Source organism: Haliotis rubra, unplaced genomic scaffold (assembly GCF_003918875.1).
Source record: "Haliotis rubra isolate DU_JTF1 unplaced genomic scaffold, ASM391887v1 Scf376, whole genome shotgun sequence".
NCBI lineage: Eukaryota > Metazoa > Mollusca > Gastropoda > Lepetellida > Haliotidae > Haliotis > Haliotis rubra.
Window position 1 is genome coordinate 1043970 of NW_025767053.1, and position 17364 is coordinate 1061333.

The 17364-nt window shown below is 43.6% G+C and overlaps 2 protein-coding genes across 2 annotated transcripts; both read left to right on the top strand.

The window, feature by feature from the left end:
* The first annotated feature begins 9106 nt into the window (after positions 1-9106).
* Positions 9107-11005, top strand: LOC124286096. The gene is made up of 3 exons (XM_046722427.1): positions 9107-9538; positions 9940-10302; positions 10630-11005. The coding sequence occupies exons 1-3, from the start codon at positions 9475-9477 to the stop codon at positions 10773-10775; spliced, it is 573 nt and encodes a 190-aa protein (XP_046578383.1). The 5' UTR covers positions 9107-9474; the 3' UTR covers positions 10776-11005.
* A 179-nt stretch (positions 11006-11184) lies between these two features.
* LOC124286104 lies at positions 11185-14217 on the top strand. The gene is made up of 3 exons (XM_046722436.1): positions 11185-11314; positions 13832-13930; positions 14058-14217. Exons 1-3 carry the CDS (start codon positions 11185-11187, stop codon positions 14180-14182), a joined length of 354 nt encoding a protein of 117 aa, XP_046578392.1. The 3' UTR covers positions 14183-14217.
* Positions 14218-17364: the final 3147 nt, after the last annotated feature.

The window sequence follows — 17364 nt, forward strand, 5'->3', positions numbered from 1 at the left end:
AGAACGGGACAATATGAGATAAGCACTGCTGTATGTTGTAAAAACGGTACAATATGAGATAAACCGTGTTGTATGTTGTAAGAACGGGACAATATGAGATAAACACTGCTGTATGTTGTAAGAACGGAACAATATGAGATAAACACTGCTGCATGTTGTAAGAACGGGTCAATATGAGATAAACACTGCTGTATGTTGTAAGAACGGAACAATATGAGATAAACACTGCTGCATGTTGTAAGAACGGGTCAATATGAGATAAACCGTGCTGTATGTTGTAAGAACGGGACAATATGAGATAAACCGTGCTGCGTGTTGTAAGAACGGGACAATATGAGATAAACACTTCTGTATGTTGTAAGAACGGAACAATATGAGATAAACCGTGCTGTATGTTGTAAGAACGGGACAATATGAGATAAGCACTGCTGTATGTTGTAAAAACGGTACAATATGAGATAAACCGTGTTGTATGTTGTAAGAACGGGACAATATGAGATAAACACTGCTGTATGTTGTAAGAACGGAACAATATGAGATAAACACTGCTGCATGTTGTAAGAACGGGTCAATATGAGATAAACCGTGCTGTATGTTGTAAGAACGGGACAATATGAGATAAACACTGCTGTATGTTGTTAGAACGGGACAATATGAGATAAACCGTGCTGTATGTTGTAAGAACGGGACAATATGAGATAAACCGTGCTGCGTGTTGTAAGAACGGGACAATATGAGATAAACACTTCTGTATGTTGTAAGAACGGAACAATATGAGATAAACCGTGCTGTATGTTGTAAGAACGGGACAATATGAGATAAACACTACTGTATGTTGTAAAAACGGTACAATATGAGATAAACCGTGTTGTATGTTGTAAGAATGGGACAATATGAGATAAACACTGCTGCGTGTTGTAAGAACGGGACAATATGAGATAAACCGTGCTGTATGTTGTTAGAACGGGACAATATGAGACAAACACTGCTGTATGTTGTAAGAACGGGACAATATGAGATAACACTGCTGTATGTTGTAAGAACGGAACAATATGAGATAAACACTACTGTATGTTGTAAGAACGGGACAATATGAGATAAACCGTGCTGTATGTTGTAAGAACGGGACAATATGAGATAAACACTGCTGCATGTTGTAAGAACGGGACAATATGAGATAAACCGTGCTGCGAGTTGTAAGAACGGGACAATATGAGATAAACGTGCTGCGTGTTGTAAGAACGGGACAATATGAGATAAACGTGCTGCGTGTTGTAAGAACGGGACAATATGAGATAAACCGTGCTGCATGTTGTAAGAACGGGACAATATGAGATAAACCGTGCTGTATGTTGTAAGAACGGGACAATATGAGATAAACACTGCTGCATGTTGTAAGAACGGGACAATATGAGATAAACCGTGCTGCGTGTTGTAAGAATTGGACAATAAGATATAAACCGTGCTGCTTTTTGTAAGAACGGAACAATATGAGATAAACCGTGCTGTATGTTGTAAGAACGGAACAATATGAGATAAACACTGCTGCATGTTGTAAGAACGGGTCAATATGAGATAAACCGTGTTGTATGTTGTAAGAACGGGTCAATATGAGATAAACACTGCTTTATGTTGTAAGAACGGAACGATATGAGATTAACACTGCTGCATGTTGTAAGAACGGGTCAATATGAGATAAACCGTGTTGTATGTTGTAAGAACGGGTCAATATGAGATAAACACTGCTTCATGTTGTAAGAACGGAACAATATGAGATAAACCGTGCTGTATGTTGTAAGAACGGGACAATATGAGATAAACCGTGCTGCGTGTTGTAAGAACGGGACAATATGAGATAAACCGTGTTGTATGTTGTAAGAACGGGACAATATGAGATAAACCGTGCTGTATGTTGTAAGAACGGGACAATATGAGATAAACACTGCTGTATGTTGTAAAAACGGTACAATATGAGATAAACCGTGTTGTATGTTGTAAGAATGGGACAATATGAGATAAACACTGCTGCGTGTTGTAAGAACGGGACAATATGAGATAAACCGTGCTGTATGTTGTTAGAACGGGACAATATGAGACAAACACTGCTGTATGTTGTAAGAACGGGACAATATGAGATAACACTGCTGTATGTTGTAAGAACGGAACAATATGAGATAAACACTACTGTATGTTGTAAGAACGGGACAATATGAGATAAACCGTGCTGTATGTTGTAAGAACGGACAATATGAGATAAACACTGCTGCATGTTGTAAGAACGGGACAATATGAGATAAACCGTGCTGCGAGTTGTAAGAACGGGACAATATGAGATAAACGTGCTGCGTGTTGTAAGAACGGAACAATATGAGATAAACGTGCTGCGTGTTGTAAGAACGGGACAATATGAGATAAACCGTGCTGCATGTTGTAAGAACGGGACAATATGAGATAGACCGTGCTGTATGTTGTAAGAACGGGACAATATGAGATAAACACTGCTGCATGTTGTAAGAACGGGACAATATGAGATAAACCGTGCTGCGTGTTGTAAGAATGGGACAATAAGATATAAACCGTGCTGCGTGTTGTAAGAACGGAACAATATGAGATAAACCGTGCTGTATGTTGTAAGAACGGAACGATATGAGATAAACACTGCTGCATGTTGTAAGAACGGGTCAATATGAGATAAACCGTGTTGTATGTTGTAAGAACGGGTCAATATGAGATAAACACTGCTTTATGTTGTAAGAACGGAACAATATGAGATAAACCGTGCTGTATGTTGTAAGAACGGGACAATATGAGATAAACCGTGCTGCGTGTTGTAAGAACGGGACAATATGAGATAAACCGTGTTGTATGTTGTAAGAACGGGTCAATATGAGATAAACACTGCTGTATGTTGTAAGAACGGAACGATATGAGATTAACACTGCTGCATGGTGTAAGAACGGGACAATATGAGATAAACCGTGTTGTATGTTGTAAGAACGGGTCAATATGAGATAAACACTTCTTTATGTTGTAAGAACGGAACAATATGAGATAAACCGTGCTGGATGTTGTAAGAACGGGACAATATGAGATAAACCGTGCTGCGTGTTGTAAGAACGGGACAATATGAGATAAACCGTGTTGTATGTTGTAAGAACGGGACAATATGAGATAAACACTGCTGTATGTTGTAAGATCGGGACAATATGAGATAAACACTGCTGTATGTTGTAAGAACGGGACAATATGAGATAAACACTGCTGTATGTTGTAAGAACGGGACAATATGAGATAAACCGTGCTGTATGTTGTAAGAACGGAACAATATGAGATAAACACTGCTGTATGTTGTAAGAACGGGACACTATGAGATAAACCGTGTTGTATGTTGTAAGAACGGGACAATATGAGATAACCCGTGCTGCGTGTTGTAAGAACGGGACAATACGAGATAAACCGTCCTGTATGTTGTAAGAACGGGACAATATGAGATAAACCGTACTGCATGTTGTAAGAACGGGACAGAATGAGATCCTGGCATATACAAGAGCAGTAGCGACACTACTAACTGAAGTGGGAAGTCTACCTCGACTGGGCTGCAGTGCTTTATTCCTATCAAAGAAAACGCAAAATGAATATAAAGATGAACAAGCAACAGAATGTAGACAATATGTCCTTAAATGCAGTTGTCAAATAATTATGTTAATCGTATAAAGAATATTTTCTTCATGTGGTGATCTGACCTAATCGACTCTTGCGGACACAGGTATACAATACATGAACATTTGAAGCTTCTCCACATGACAACACTTCTACACATCAGGACAGTTGCAATAGGACTCAACCAATCAGAGACTCACCTGTACATCAAGGTTCCGTTTGTTTGGCCCAAGCAGCCTCCACGTTCTTGGGGTTACACTGACTGAACTTGAGTTGAACATCTGTTTTTATCTATATTCAGTGGCATGTCATGAATGTATAAATATACACACACACATGCACACATACACGTATACACTCAACTGCATACATGCAAACACTCACACACAAACATACTGAACAACCGATAAAATACTGTTTTCTAAAGCAACTTCAAGCATAGAAGGCAGCAGGGTGTTCGCAGTAGTGTACGCCAGCAAGGTGTTCTTAGTAGTGTACGCCAGCAAGGCGTTCTCAGTAGTGTACGCCAGCAAGGCGTTCTCAGTAGTGTACGCCAGCAAGGTGCTCGCAGTAGTGTACGCCAGCAAGGTGCTCGCAGTAGTGTACGCCAGCAAGGTGCTCGCAGTAGTGTACGCCAGCAAGGTGCTCGCAGTAGTGTACGCCAGCAAGGTGCTCGCAGTAGTGTACGCCAGCAAGGTGCTCGCAGTAGTGTACGCCAGCAAGGTGTTCTCAGTAGTGTACGCCAGCAAGGTGTTCTCAGTAGTGTACGCCAGCAAGGTGTTCTCAGTAGTGTACGCCAGCAAGGTGTTCTCAGTAGTGTACGCCAGCAAGGTGCTCGCAGTAGTGTACGCCAGCAAGGTGTTCTCAGTAGTGTACGCCAGCAAGGTGTTCTCAGTAGTGTACGCCAGCAAGGTGTTCTCAGTAGTGTACGCCAGCAAGGTGTTCTCAGTAGTGTACGCCAGCAAGGTGTTCTCAGTAGTGTACGCCAGCAAGGTGCTCGCAGTAGTGTACGCCAGCAAGGTGTTCTCAGTAGTGTACGCCAGCAAGGTGTTCTCAGTAGTGTACGCCAGCAAGGTGTTCTCAGTAGTGTACGCCAGCAAGGTGCTCGCAGTAGTGTACGCCAGCAAGGTGTACGCCAGCAAGGTGTTCTCAGTAGTGTACGCCAGCAAGGTGTTCTCAGTAGTGTACGCCAGCAAGGTGTTCTCAGCAGGTGTACTCAGTAGTGTACGCCAGCAAGGTGTTCTCAGTAGTGTACGCCAGCAAGGTGTTCTCAGTAGTGTACGCCAGCAAGGTGTTCGCAGTAGTGTTCGCCAGCAAGGTGTTCTCAGTAGTGTACGCCAGCAAGGTGTTCTCAGTAGTGTACGCCAGCAAGGTGTTCGCAGTAGTGTACGCCAGCAAGGTGTTCTCAGTAGTGTACGCCAGCAAGGTGTTCTCAGTAGTGTACGCCAGCGCCAGCAAGGTAGTGTACGCCAGCAGGTGTTCTCAGTACGCCAGCAAGGTGTTCGCAGTAGTGTACGCCAGCAAGGTGTTCTCAGTAGTGTACGCCAGCAAGGTGTTCTCAGTAGTGTACGCCAGCAAGGTGTTCTCAGTAGTGTACGCCAGCAAGGTGTTCTCAGTAGTGTACGCCAGCAAGGTGTTCGCAGTAGTGTACGCCAGCAAGGTGTTCTCAGTAGTGTACGCCACGCCAGCAGTGTTCCTCAGGTGTTCGCAGTGTTCGCAGTAGTGTACGCCAGCAAGGTGTTCTCAGTAGTGTACGCCAGCAAGGTGCTCGCAGTAGTGTACGCCCTCAAGGTGTTTTCAGTGTTCTCAGTAGTGTAAGGCAGCAGGGTGTTTTCAGTGTGTAAGCCAGCAAGGCGTTCGCAGTACTGTACGCCAGCAAGGTGTTCGCAGTACTGTACGCCAGCAAGGTGTTCGCAGTAGTGTACGCCAGCAGGGTTTTCTCAGTAGTGTAGGCCTGCAGTTCTACTATTGTATGTATTGAAGAATAATATATCACCCCCAGACGCTAACCAGTCTCTATTTTCTCACAAAGAGATTCCATTTCGAGTAACTGCAAAATAATGCTGGAAAAGTACATGAAAATCACTGACGACACCGGGTGTTCTTGAAAAGGGTAAGCATGTCCAGCTCTACCGGTAACACAGCCTCTGCCTCAGTTTGTACAAACTATGAGTGTTTGTATTGTTTATTGGCGAACAACCGATAAAACACTCTTTTCTAAAGCAACTTCAAGCATATGAATTACGAAATACAGTTCACTCTACCCCCATGTATTGTGCAATAAAGTACAATATTTTGCTGAACTATTATATTTAAAGCACGAGGACGCACGCGTTATGATAGTTCAGGACAAAACTATATTTCAACACCATACATGGCGTGGTAGGAACTGTACTTCTTTTCTAGGATGCCAAATTTAATATTTTCCGAAGATCAATCTCCGGCACAAAACAGACCGAAAAGACGACGGTGTCGGTGACCTAAATTAACAATCCTCGGTGAAGGTTAACTGCTCTTCTATTGCCATGTGTGCCCTTAGATCGACGCACGTTACCAAGAAAACAAATAACATACAGTTTGAAGACGGTGAAACTTAAAAACATCTTTTTAAGTAAATCGGAGATTATCATAAGCAAAATGAACGCCGCATTTCTACTTCCAGTGTTCGGACATTCTTTTATTTATTAATTTACCATCTAGACCTCTGATCTGGGAAAACTCTCATCCATGAATATTGGTCACCATTTCTACGCTGATGACACTCAGTTACTTGATTCCTTCCTGCCTCAGAATGCTTTGATTGCTGTCTCTCATATGGGTATCTGCACCAGCAACATTCAGTGTTGGATGAACACAAACATGTTGGAAATTAAACACAGACAAGACAGAAGCCATGTTGATTGGTACACGTGATAAGCGGAACAAGGCAAATGTTTCATCTCTTAGTATTGGACAGTCTCAGGTTCTTCCCACTGACTGTGTTAGAAATCTTTAGAAATCTTGGAGTTATCCTGGACAATGACCTGTCGATGGATCAGCACATCACTATGACCCGCAGAGCTTGTCACTGTCATCTCAGGAACATCGGCAGCATCCGGCACCTGCTATCTACACATACTGCCCATATGCTTGTCAGGAGTGTAGTGCTATCCAAGATGGACTACTGTTATAGTCTTTTATGTGACATCACCACAGAACAGATGTCCTGGCTTCAGCCATTCAGAATTCTGCAGCAAAAATAGTTACACGCCCATACTGATAAAACTGCACTGGCTACCTGTTGATGCACGTGTTCAGTATAAAGTGCTTGCACTGGCGTATCAGTGTTATCACGTGTCAGCACCTTCCTACCTGTCAGAACTCCAACAAGTCTAAAACCCATCTAGTGTCCTCCGATCTGCCCAGGGGTGGTGGGGTAGCCTAATGGTTAAAGCGTTGGCTCGTCACGCCGAAGACCCTGGTTCGAATCCCCAAATGGGCACAATGTGTGAAGCCCATTTCTGGTGTCCCCCGCCATGATGTTGCTGGAATATTGCTTAAAGCGGCTAAAACCAAACTCAGTCAGTCAGTCAGTCCGATCTGCCCAACAACATCTCTTCTCTGTTCCAACCCCACGTCTGAGACGATTTGGTCAGAGATCATTTACTTACAATGCCACCACTCTCTGGAATAAACTCCCAGATCATCTTCAAGGAATCCTTACTCTCCAAATGTTCAAAGACAGCCTCAAAACATTTCTCTTCACTCAGTTCTATAGACGCTAATCATTTCTAGTAGCATCTCTTAACCTGGTGATGTCAGAATCTCTCATGTAGCGCTATGAGCATACACTTGTGTCTGGATTTGACGCATTATAAACGTACTTATTATTATTTATTATTAAGTCCAGATCAGTACAACCACAGGAAGCTGACGAGTCACGCGACATTCCACGGATGCATTATGGGACTGTGGACATAGGTTTAGTTACCGAACTGTGGTGTGTCGCTGATGAATCGTGGAGCTGAGACATTTCTTTTCTGTCGTAAATGTTAAACGTAATGTTTCCACCAGTGATGTTAGCCAACTAATAGTAGATTACTGTTGCTGAGAGTTGAATAGTACTATCACTATCTTCATTGCTACAATCACTGCTCTTGTCTAGTGTTACCTTTGCCTTGTACAGCCACTCAGTTGTGTACCGTGATAGTGATACACTCGTATTGATTCATATTGATTCCGTTAACTTAGCTGATTTTGGAATACAGTTGTTCAACATTAAGACAAACTTTATCTTCTTTAAATGTTGTTATTGGGTAAATATCACAACTGACACACACATCCAAACAAACACTGGATTCCAATTGTCTGGAGACACTTTACTGATGATGGAACTGATTTTGTGTTATCTATCATTTCTCTCATCATCTTTACTTCTTCCGTCTCAAGGGCTGTGTAACCTTTGAAACAGTTTAGGTAACCGGGCCGATCTTTCATCATCGTACATCCATGAAGTCCATAGTTGCTCAAGGTCCAATATTGCTTCAGATGGGTTGTCACATTAGTGTACTTCAGCAAGGTGTTCTCGGTAGTGTACGTCACCAAGGTGTTCTCGCTAGTGTACGTCCCCAAGGTGTTGTCGGTTGTGTACGTCACCAAGGTGTTCTCGGTAGTGTACGTCACCAAGGTGTTCTCGGTAGTGTACGTCACCAAGGTGTTCTCGGTTGTGTACGTCACCAAGGTGTTCTCGGTAGTGTACGTCACCAAGGTGTTGTCGGTAGTGTACGTCACCAAGGTGTTCTCGGTAGTGTACGTCACCAAGGTGTTCTCGGTAGTGTACGTCACCAAGGTGTTCTCGGTAGTGTACGTCACCAAGGTGTTCTCGGTAGTGTACGTCACCAAGGTGTTCTCGGTAGTGTACGTCACCAAGGTGTTGTCGGTAGTGTACGTCACCAAGGTGTTCTCGGTAGTGTACGTCACCAAGGTGTTCTCGGTAGTGTACATTACCAAGGTGTTCTCGGTGGTGTACGTCACCACCGTGTTCTCGGTTGTGTACGTCACCAAGGTGTTCTCGGTAGTGTACGTCACCAAGGTGTTCTCGGTAGTGTACGTCACCAAGGTGTCCTCGGTAGTGTCTGTCACCACGGTGTCCTCGGTAGTGTACATTACCAAGGTGTTCTCGGTAGTGTACGTCACCAAGGTGTTCTCGGTTGTGTACGTCACCAAGGTGTTCTCGGTAGTGTACGTCACCGAGGTGTTCTCGGTAGTGTACGTCACCAAGGTGTTCTCGGTAGTGTACGTCACCAAGGTGTCCTCGGTAGTGTACGTCACCAAGGTGTTCTCGGTGGTGTACGTCACCACCGTGTTCTCGGTTGTGTACGTCACCAAGGTGTTCTCGGTAGTGTACGTCACCAAGGTAGTTTAAGAGATAGCGTGTGTTTGACAGTGGTCAGTATAGTTTCACACTTGTTTCACATTGGTGTTAGGCAGTATGGGTTTCACAGTGGTATCAGAGAACACGGGTTACAGAAGTTACAGAACGTGTTACACTGTAGAGTAAGTAAGGCAGCCGGGTTTTACGGTAGTGTAAGGCATTTTCACATTTAGATAAGGCAGCAAGGGTTCCATAGCTATGTAAAACAGTTTTTACTGTGATCTTAGAGAGATATTCGTCAAGCAAATTATTTTCCCTTCAGCAAATATATCCACCCTTTCTGTCAATAAAACTATGAAAGACACCAAGGATAATTCAGATAGTATACTTCCTTGTTGCATCCAACTTCAACATTACAGCAACACGCGTGATCTGTGAAGGTTGTCTTCCTCCAACCAGCCATGTGTGGATCGCTACAACGTACCGCTCTTCTCCTGTTGGCACTTGATACAACTGTTGTAGCAGGTAGGTCTTCTATTCCATTGTAACGAGATGTTTAGTAACAGTTCAACGTTGCACTGAAGGCTATCAGCCAACAGAGATCGAGGCAATTCAGGAGTGTAGGTATTAACAGAGGTATCAGCAGACAGCAGTAAATACTCCCTTGTTGGAATAAACATTGCTAAAACATCCTCAGTGGATACATAAAGTTACAAAACTATAAACGTGCCTACATTTAATGCTGCATTATTGCAATGAGCGTGCGTAGTTATATTCCAGTTTAAAGTGTTCTGGCCCCGATTAAGTTTGTTTCGAGAAATCGGAGCTTAAAGTGTTCAGGTGTTGACAGACTAGTGTATAGCTAGGCGTTATGGTGTGACGTAGATGCGATCATTACATTGAGAGAGATGTTCTTCATCCTGCAGCTGGGGCACAGACCGCCTTCATCCTGACTGCATCCCCTACATCAGGCAAAGACGGGGACGTGGTCACACTGTCGTGCAGCCACCGAGATAGGGCAGCACTGGGGTTTGTGACCTGGAGTAGGAATAACGTGAACCTGTTTAGCACAAACATTAACATTTCCAGCATCATCGACGTTGATAGAAATAGTGAACATTTCCACAATGTAACAGGGCGGTTTAACGTGAGTCTGTTTTTGGCAATACATCAACTCAATCTGAAAATAAATTCATCTCTTGACGACGGATCTGTTTGGGGATGTTCAGGGTATAATCGGATTCCTTCGGGCAACATGTTGAAGTTTGTCGTCAACGATGCTACAGGCGGTAAGTAACAATGTGTATTAAATGTATGATGTGATGTTCATGTTACCATACTTTGCAATAACCCAACATTTTCACACAAGGAAGAGTTAGTGGTTAATGTAAGGTCGACGTGCTGTATAACATTGACAAGATGGGTTTCATGAGATCATTGATGTGTAATTATCATATTGCTGATGTCATTCCTCAGACGGGGAATATATCATCCTTCTAAACATGTACCCTTGTGATGAGTCATTCCGCAGAGTCCAGGCAACGCTCGTATCTCGGTACAACAGGAACACATGCATCTCACATAATACTATACTAAAGTCATGGTCGTGTTTCCAGTTGTTTCCATACAGAATGACAGCGTCTCCACTATATCCTCGATCCTACCTACACAACGACCTACAACAACAGCAGTAACAGCATCATCATCATCAACAACCGCCACAGCAGCAGGGGTGACCATCAACGGTAATATCTATGATTAACATTTAGCCTACCTGTCATTAAGATATCCTTTTCTGATTGGTTATGGAATGGGCAATTTCTCTTCACGTACCTTGCTGACATTGAAGATACTGATACCCGGTGTTTGACTGAAAATTGATAGTTTCTTATCGATGACCAACGCAACAATCGCCGTATCTGATGGGCAACATATGACACCATCTTAATCATATATTATTTGCGTAAAGAGCGTGCTGAAATGGGTGGATGCTTCAAGGTAAACCTGGCCATTATCCTATTCGCCCATACTAACTACCTTGTACTACCTGGTACTATCGTTTTCTTCTGTGTAGAGTAGGCCAAAATTCGGACTCTACACTCTTGTGTTCCGAGGATGGTTCCAGTCACAACAACTGGTATATACGTCTCTTCAAATTATTGTGTGCATTCATGGTCGTGTTTTCAGTTGCTTCCATACAAAATGACAGCGTCTCCAGTACTTCATCGATCCTTTCAACACAACAACCAACAACAGCATCACCATCATCAACAACAACAGCAGCAGAGGTGACCATAAACGGTAATATTTATGAATAACTTTGAACTTACCTGTCATTTGGAAATCCTTACCCTGTGTTTGAATGAATATGCCTAACATTTTTATTTATAATCATCATGGGAAACCATACCCAACATCTGCCGTATCTGATGAGCAAGATATATGTGAATTCATGTTCCTGTTTTCAGTTGTTTCTACTGACACCACGGTATCGTTGATCCATTCCACAGTGCGAACTGCTACAACAGAGACCGAGACCAACACAGGTAATATCTCTGATTAACCTTTACCCTGCCTTTACTTCAGTTACTCTGATTGATTATCGAAAGAGCATTTCTTTCCTGTATACTTTCTGAGGTACTGACATAATGTGTTGGTTTGAAAATGCCAAACCTTGTACCGATACAAACACAAAACTATGACTGTATTGTGTCGACAATGTCCACAAGCTCAAATGGTGTCACCTTGTGTGGGAGTGTATGCACCCAGTAGGTCTTAAATGAAATATTATGAACCCATTTTAGGGGTTAAGATAATGAAACCTATTCGAGGAACACTTTTTAATGGATGGAGAACTACTGCAGTGGATGCGGTATCAAGCAACTTGCAACAAAGAAGTTGTCTATCCATACAAAGTGTTCCTCTTCATCATACCAGCTTCTAAATGCCACGTAAGGAAGTTAAAACCTATTCGGTTTGGGATCACCTAGAAATGTCATTTCTTGCTACTTGTGAACTATACTAAACTCAATAACAAACTTCACATGTGTAACTTGATGTCCTAAAGATGCTAACATGGAACAAAGCTTGATGCTAATGGGCACATAAGTTTCTGGTGTATGTACGTAATGAGCGTGTAGTAAAACAGGATTAGGCATGAAGGCGCACCCCACAGTCACCACGATAGGGTTGCATTTTGATTACCCCGGAACTAGCCATCATATTGACGCTTGTACTGCCTAACACCCGTGAACACAACATTAGGCAACCTGTGCCATTGCTGTGCCAAAATGGCGCCCAGCTCTTGCACTCTCCTGAGTTGAACTCTCAAGCCACGAAGACTTCTTTCAAGAACGTCCCATATGTGATTGAGTTCAGGTGGTCTCAATGGCCACTCCATGACGTCAATACCCGCATTTTGCAGGTGCTTTCGTGTCAAAATAGCTGCGTGGTGTCGCATCATTATGTTGGAATTGAAGGCCTGGACCATGAGCAGCCTTGGACGGCACCTGCTCCGGTACAAGAACCAGGACCCCGTTTCACAAGCGATCGTGGCGTTACGACAGTCTTAAGTCTGTGTTAAAGTATGGGAGCTACGATCACCTTAGCGCTACGATCGCTTTATGAAACGGGGTCCTGGTCACGATATCCCGCTGCACGAATTACAAGACAGACAGCTCCCCAGACCATCTGCGCGTGACGGTGCGCATCGATCGCACGCGTCTGCAAATTGCAGAGTAAAACGTGATTCGTCGCTATACACAACCTTATTCCATTCTCTCTGGTTCCAGCACAGGTACAATTGTGCCAAGCGTCATTACAGATTACCTGTGGCAGAATCGGCCCACCATAAGGACATCGGGCATACAGATGGGCAGCTCGCAAGCAGCTTCGTATTGTCTGGACAGTTACGCGACCCCTTGACAATGCGTTACTGGTTGACATTGCGGACGTAAAACGGTTGCACAAATTGTCCGTCTACTGCATCTTATTGCACGTGCAACAGCCGTAGTAGACTGGCCAGCCTGGATCATGCCAATTGCACGTTCACGTTCAACATGTGTAAGGCGTTGCATGAGAACCGTTTATCTATGTTTAACTGTTCATTATGACCACGTGACTACGCAGGGTCGCGTTGTTCACCACAGTTTAAATGGGCCGATGCGTCAGGTCAGACCTGGCTATTATGGGATTTGCCCATATCAAATACCCTGTACCAGCGTTCAAAATCATCGGCGACCCGAAGCCCCGGCGCCGGTTGTTATTGTGTCGGGCCGGCAGTTTCAAATACTTGCTGGCCCTTGTGGCCTTCAGTAAATTATCTGTCAATTGTTTTCAACTTTATTCTTTCCCATAATTGTTTTCTTTATTAACGTTCGGGAACAATCCATGTTTCAATTCCTGGTATTTCAGCGCTTTGCGCCTAGGAATGTCAACACCAGTCTTTAACAAATAAAAACTTGTCTCAGGGCCAAAGGCTTCGCTAATTGATTTTGTCGAAACAGTGTAGACTATTTTGTGTTTATTGGTTTGATTTAACAAATTCGACCTGCAGATTTCATTCCGCGCCTGTAGATTTTAAAGTCTGCAGGCGGCAGCAGGCCCTGATGGCCAACTGCCAAATGAAAGTTGTGCAAACACTGCCCTGTACTACTCATTTTCAATATAATTCCTTTCTGGCAAATGTGAGGTTTCCTTATTGTTCAGTACCTTCTCAGCATCTAAATCAATTAGTTTGTGTTCACTACGATACACGAACAGTCAGTATCGTTAAACTACACTCACACCGTATGTCACATATCCCCAACGTTGATGTAGATGACGGGACCGACACACCTACTAAGGTATCTTTGCCTTCTACTGACACAGCAGCGACAGTGACGACACCCCCTGCTACAACGTCTCGGAGTAAAGATGGTGAGTATAACTACGGTTGTTGTTCACGAGTCTTCGTCTTTACGACATGTAGTATTTTATAAATAGTTCACCAGATCAGTGGAATATATAAGTACAGTTAGGATGATGTTCCACCTGGTGTTGGCAGACGGAGGACCCGGCATGATCTACATAGTTGTTGGTTCATCCCTTGCTTCATCCTTCATCCTCATCACTCTGGCAGCTGTGTGTCTGGTCAGACGGAACAGTGAGTATACTTCAGTCGTATCTTAAACACGATCAAATGGAGTTCAGATATAAATATACTCCCCATCAAGAGTTTAGACTCACTAGTGTACATGTAGCCACTTACTTCAGGCAACTGTTCTAATCTAAATTTTGTAAAATATGCCATACTGTTTAAAGGCACTGTTTACACATGAACCGATGTATTGTAAAACAAATTCATAACGTTGAAAAGAGTATTGTTATGCGTTCAATAAATGATGAAAATGTTGAAAATGGCAAATCCTTATCAAAACTTTACACCAAAACGCAGCTGTTCACATGCACGATATTTGCATATACTTTTGGGCAGTTTGATGCATGATCCTCGTGCAATTAATCTGCATAAGGTTTGCAGTTGTTTCCCCCAAGTTAGTGGAGAAGTTCATCTTCGTTGTAACCATATATATACTAGGCACAAAAAATAAAGGAACCCCTTGACTTTGTGAAGCATGTATAATTTAATCAGCACAAACGTACGTTAAGTATGTCAGATATGCTAAATAACGAGCGTGTCCCCGGTGAGCAGCAATACATGCACGACACCTTGCAGGCATGCTGGACACCAACCGCTGAATTGTCGCTCTCGGAATCACGTGCCACTCTTGCTGCAGTGCTCTACCTAACACATCAAGATTTGCTGGTGCAGGCTCCCTAAGACGCACTCGACGCCCAAACACATCCCACAGATGTCTGATAGGGGATAGATCTGGGGTTTTAGCCGGCCAGGGTAAAGTTGTAACACCTTGTTGTTGCAAGAAGTTCGCGGCAACACGAGCTCTGTGAGGAGGTGCATTAGCGTCCTGAAACACAAAATTTCGAATTGCCCTGTGAGCCATTGGAACCACGTGTGGCCGTAAGATCTCGTCCATATACCGCTGACCTGTCAAATTACCTCGTACAAGAATCAAATCAGTCCTCCTATTGAAAGAAATTCCTCCCCAGACCACGATAGAGCCGCCTCCATAAGAATCGTGTTCCTGTACCGTGGGTCTCCCATAACGCTCTCCTCGGCGTCGCCACACACGCAATCGTCCATCCGTGAATCGCAAACAAAAGCGGGATTCATCACTAAACATCACATATCGCCATTGCCGGTTCCCCCTCCTCTGGCGTTAATGAGTCCACTGATAACGAAGACGTCTGTGGTCAGTTGTCATCGTCACGCCTTTGAATGGACGTTTTGACTTAAGACCTCTGCTACGGAGCCTGTTTTGTACAGTAGAGTTCGAAATCCGTGTTCCTGTGGTTCTGAAGAATTCCATCTTTAAATCCGGGGCTGTGACAAATCGATTCCTCAGAGCTATAGCTCTCAGGATGTTGCCTTGTCTGGGGGTGGTTTTAGGGCGTCTTCCTCGACCGGTCCACATTTTAACGCCCGCTGTCTGACGTTAAAGGTTGATGAGACGGGAAATTACGCTTTCGGGATTCCTGAAAAACAGGGCAACATTATTCTGAGATTGTCCACCCTCTATCATGTCAAGGGCCTGCCATTTCTGTGCGTTTGTCAGGTACTGTCGAGGTGGCATTTTCACAAGAGATAGAGGGACACGCTTACTGTCAGTTTTTTAGGCTAGAATGCACGTGTGGTGCATGGTGCACGTGCATCATGTAAAGGTAACATGGTGCTGACTGTCGTGTCAGCCATAATGATTTCCGATCTGGGTTCGAATGCAATCTGCCTGCAACTTTTATGTAGCATTGTTTCAAGTATAACTTCCACTTGGGGGTTCCCTTATTTCTTGTGCCTAGTATACATACATAACATAGAGTGAATGTTTTTAGTGAGTCTAAATCTTTGATGGGTAGTATATAATAGTTTCAATTTGTGCCATGGCTCATGGAATGAGAGAGGGGCAGTGAGCAAAAAAGTTTCCAACATTTTGCTAGCCAGTCGGGCTAGCTATTCCTGAAAGTTACTAGCCCATAAAATAATCCAGAAGCCCGAAATTTGAATGTAGAAACTATACGAAAGATTACAAAAATAGATAAGGATAAGATATTGTCGGCATGACACGGGCTTCATAATTAAGCTGCTAATATGATGGACATTTTTATCAGGCCATAATCTTGCATGGTTTAAAAGTGTATTTAATTTTCCCACACTGGATACGGGGGTCGGCGGTGGGCAGGATACGCTCATGGAGTCGGAACTGCACAACCGACACGGTGTCTTATATAACATGTAGGCTACTTTGAGGACTCTAAATCAGCAAGATGCTCTATTATGAAAAAAAGTTCAACTTAGGAGCAGTTGTTTGATGGAAGGATGGTGTACATGTATACAGTTTTTAGTCGTCTATCTTTGTTAGTCGTATGTGATAGAAATAATTTACACTTCTATACTGTGTTCACAGGGAAGACTAAACGTCACAACAAATCACAGTAAGTAAAATACACTGAATGAGTGAACGTGCTTCAATACCACAGTCACCGCTTCCGTGGTGTAGTGGTTAGAGCGTCCGCCCGGAGAGCGGAAGGTCGCGGGTTCGATCCCCGATCGCGTCATACCAAAAGACGTTAAAATATGGTACTTGTTGGTCCCTGCTTGGCGCTCGGCATTAATGGGTACAACAAGGACTGGTCGGCTCGGAGTCAGTATAATGTGTCTGATTGGGTTATTCATGCTTCACCGCGGCATGGTATCTCAGTGGGCTAGCACTATAAAACCAGCTTAAGTCTGGGCTAGTACAAGCAGCCGCACATACACATACACATGCATGCACGTCGTCATATGAGCGAAATATTCTCAAGCAAGACGTAAAACCCAATTTCACCTCACCAATACCACAGTCAGGGCGGCGAACTTGTCTTAATGGTGTCGTACAAAGCAGACAGTTATTACATATTGTTAAGTGGTGATTCCGAAGTTCGAACGGAAACGTTAAACCGGAATCGTCTGTAAACAAACTAGGTGTGAAACCAACCAACGGGGAGTGAGTGAGTGAGTTTAGTTTTACGCTGCTTTTAGCAATCGTCCAGCTATATCACGGCGGGGGACACCAGAAATGGGCTTCACATATTGTACCCGTGTCGGGAATCGAACCCGGGTCTTCGGTGTGACGAATGAACGCTTTTACCACTACGCTACCCCACCGCCCCCAACCAACAGTTAAATGAAATGTGATTAACAATTAAGGCCAGGCGTCAATATGAACCACAACAAAGGTGTCACTCTAAATGGCAGTACA

Coding starts and splice junctions, on each gene's coding strand:
- LOC124286104 (XM_046722436.1), top strand. CDS start 11,185: ATGGTCGTGTTTTCAGTTGCTTCCATACAAAATGACAGCGTCTCCAGT. Junction 11,315..13,831: donor AGCAGAGGTGACCATAAACG/GTAATATTTATG, acceptor ACGTTGATGTAG/ATGACGGGACCGACACACCT. Junction 13,931..14,057: donor AACGTCTCGGAGTAAAGATG/GTGAGTATAACT, acceptor TGGTGTTGGCAG/ACGGAGGACCCGGCATGATC.
- LOC124286096 (XM_046722427.1), top strand. CDS start 9,475: ATGTGTGGATCGCTACAACGTACCGCTCTTCTCCTGTTGGCACTTGAT. Junction 9,539..9,939: donor TGATACAACTGTTGTAGCAG/GTAGGTCTTCTA, acceptor TTCATCCTGCAG/CTGGGGCACAGACCGCCTTC. Junction 10,303..10,629: donor CGTCAACGATGCTACAGGCG/GTAAGTAACAAT, acceptor TCGTGTTTCCAG/TTGTTTCCATACAGAATGAC.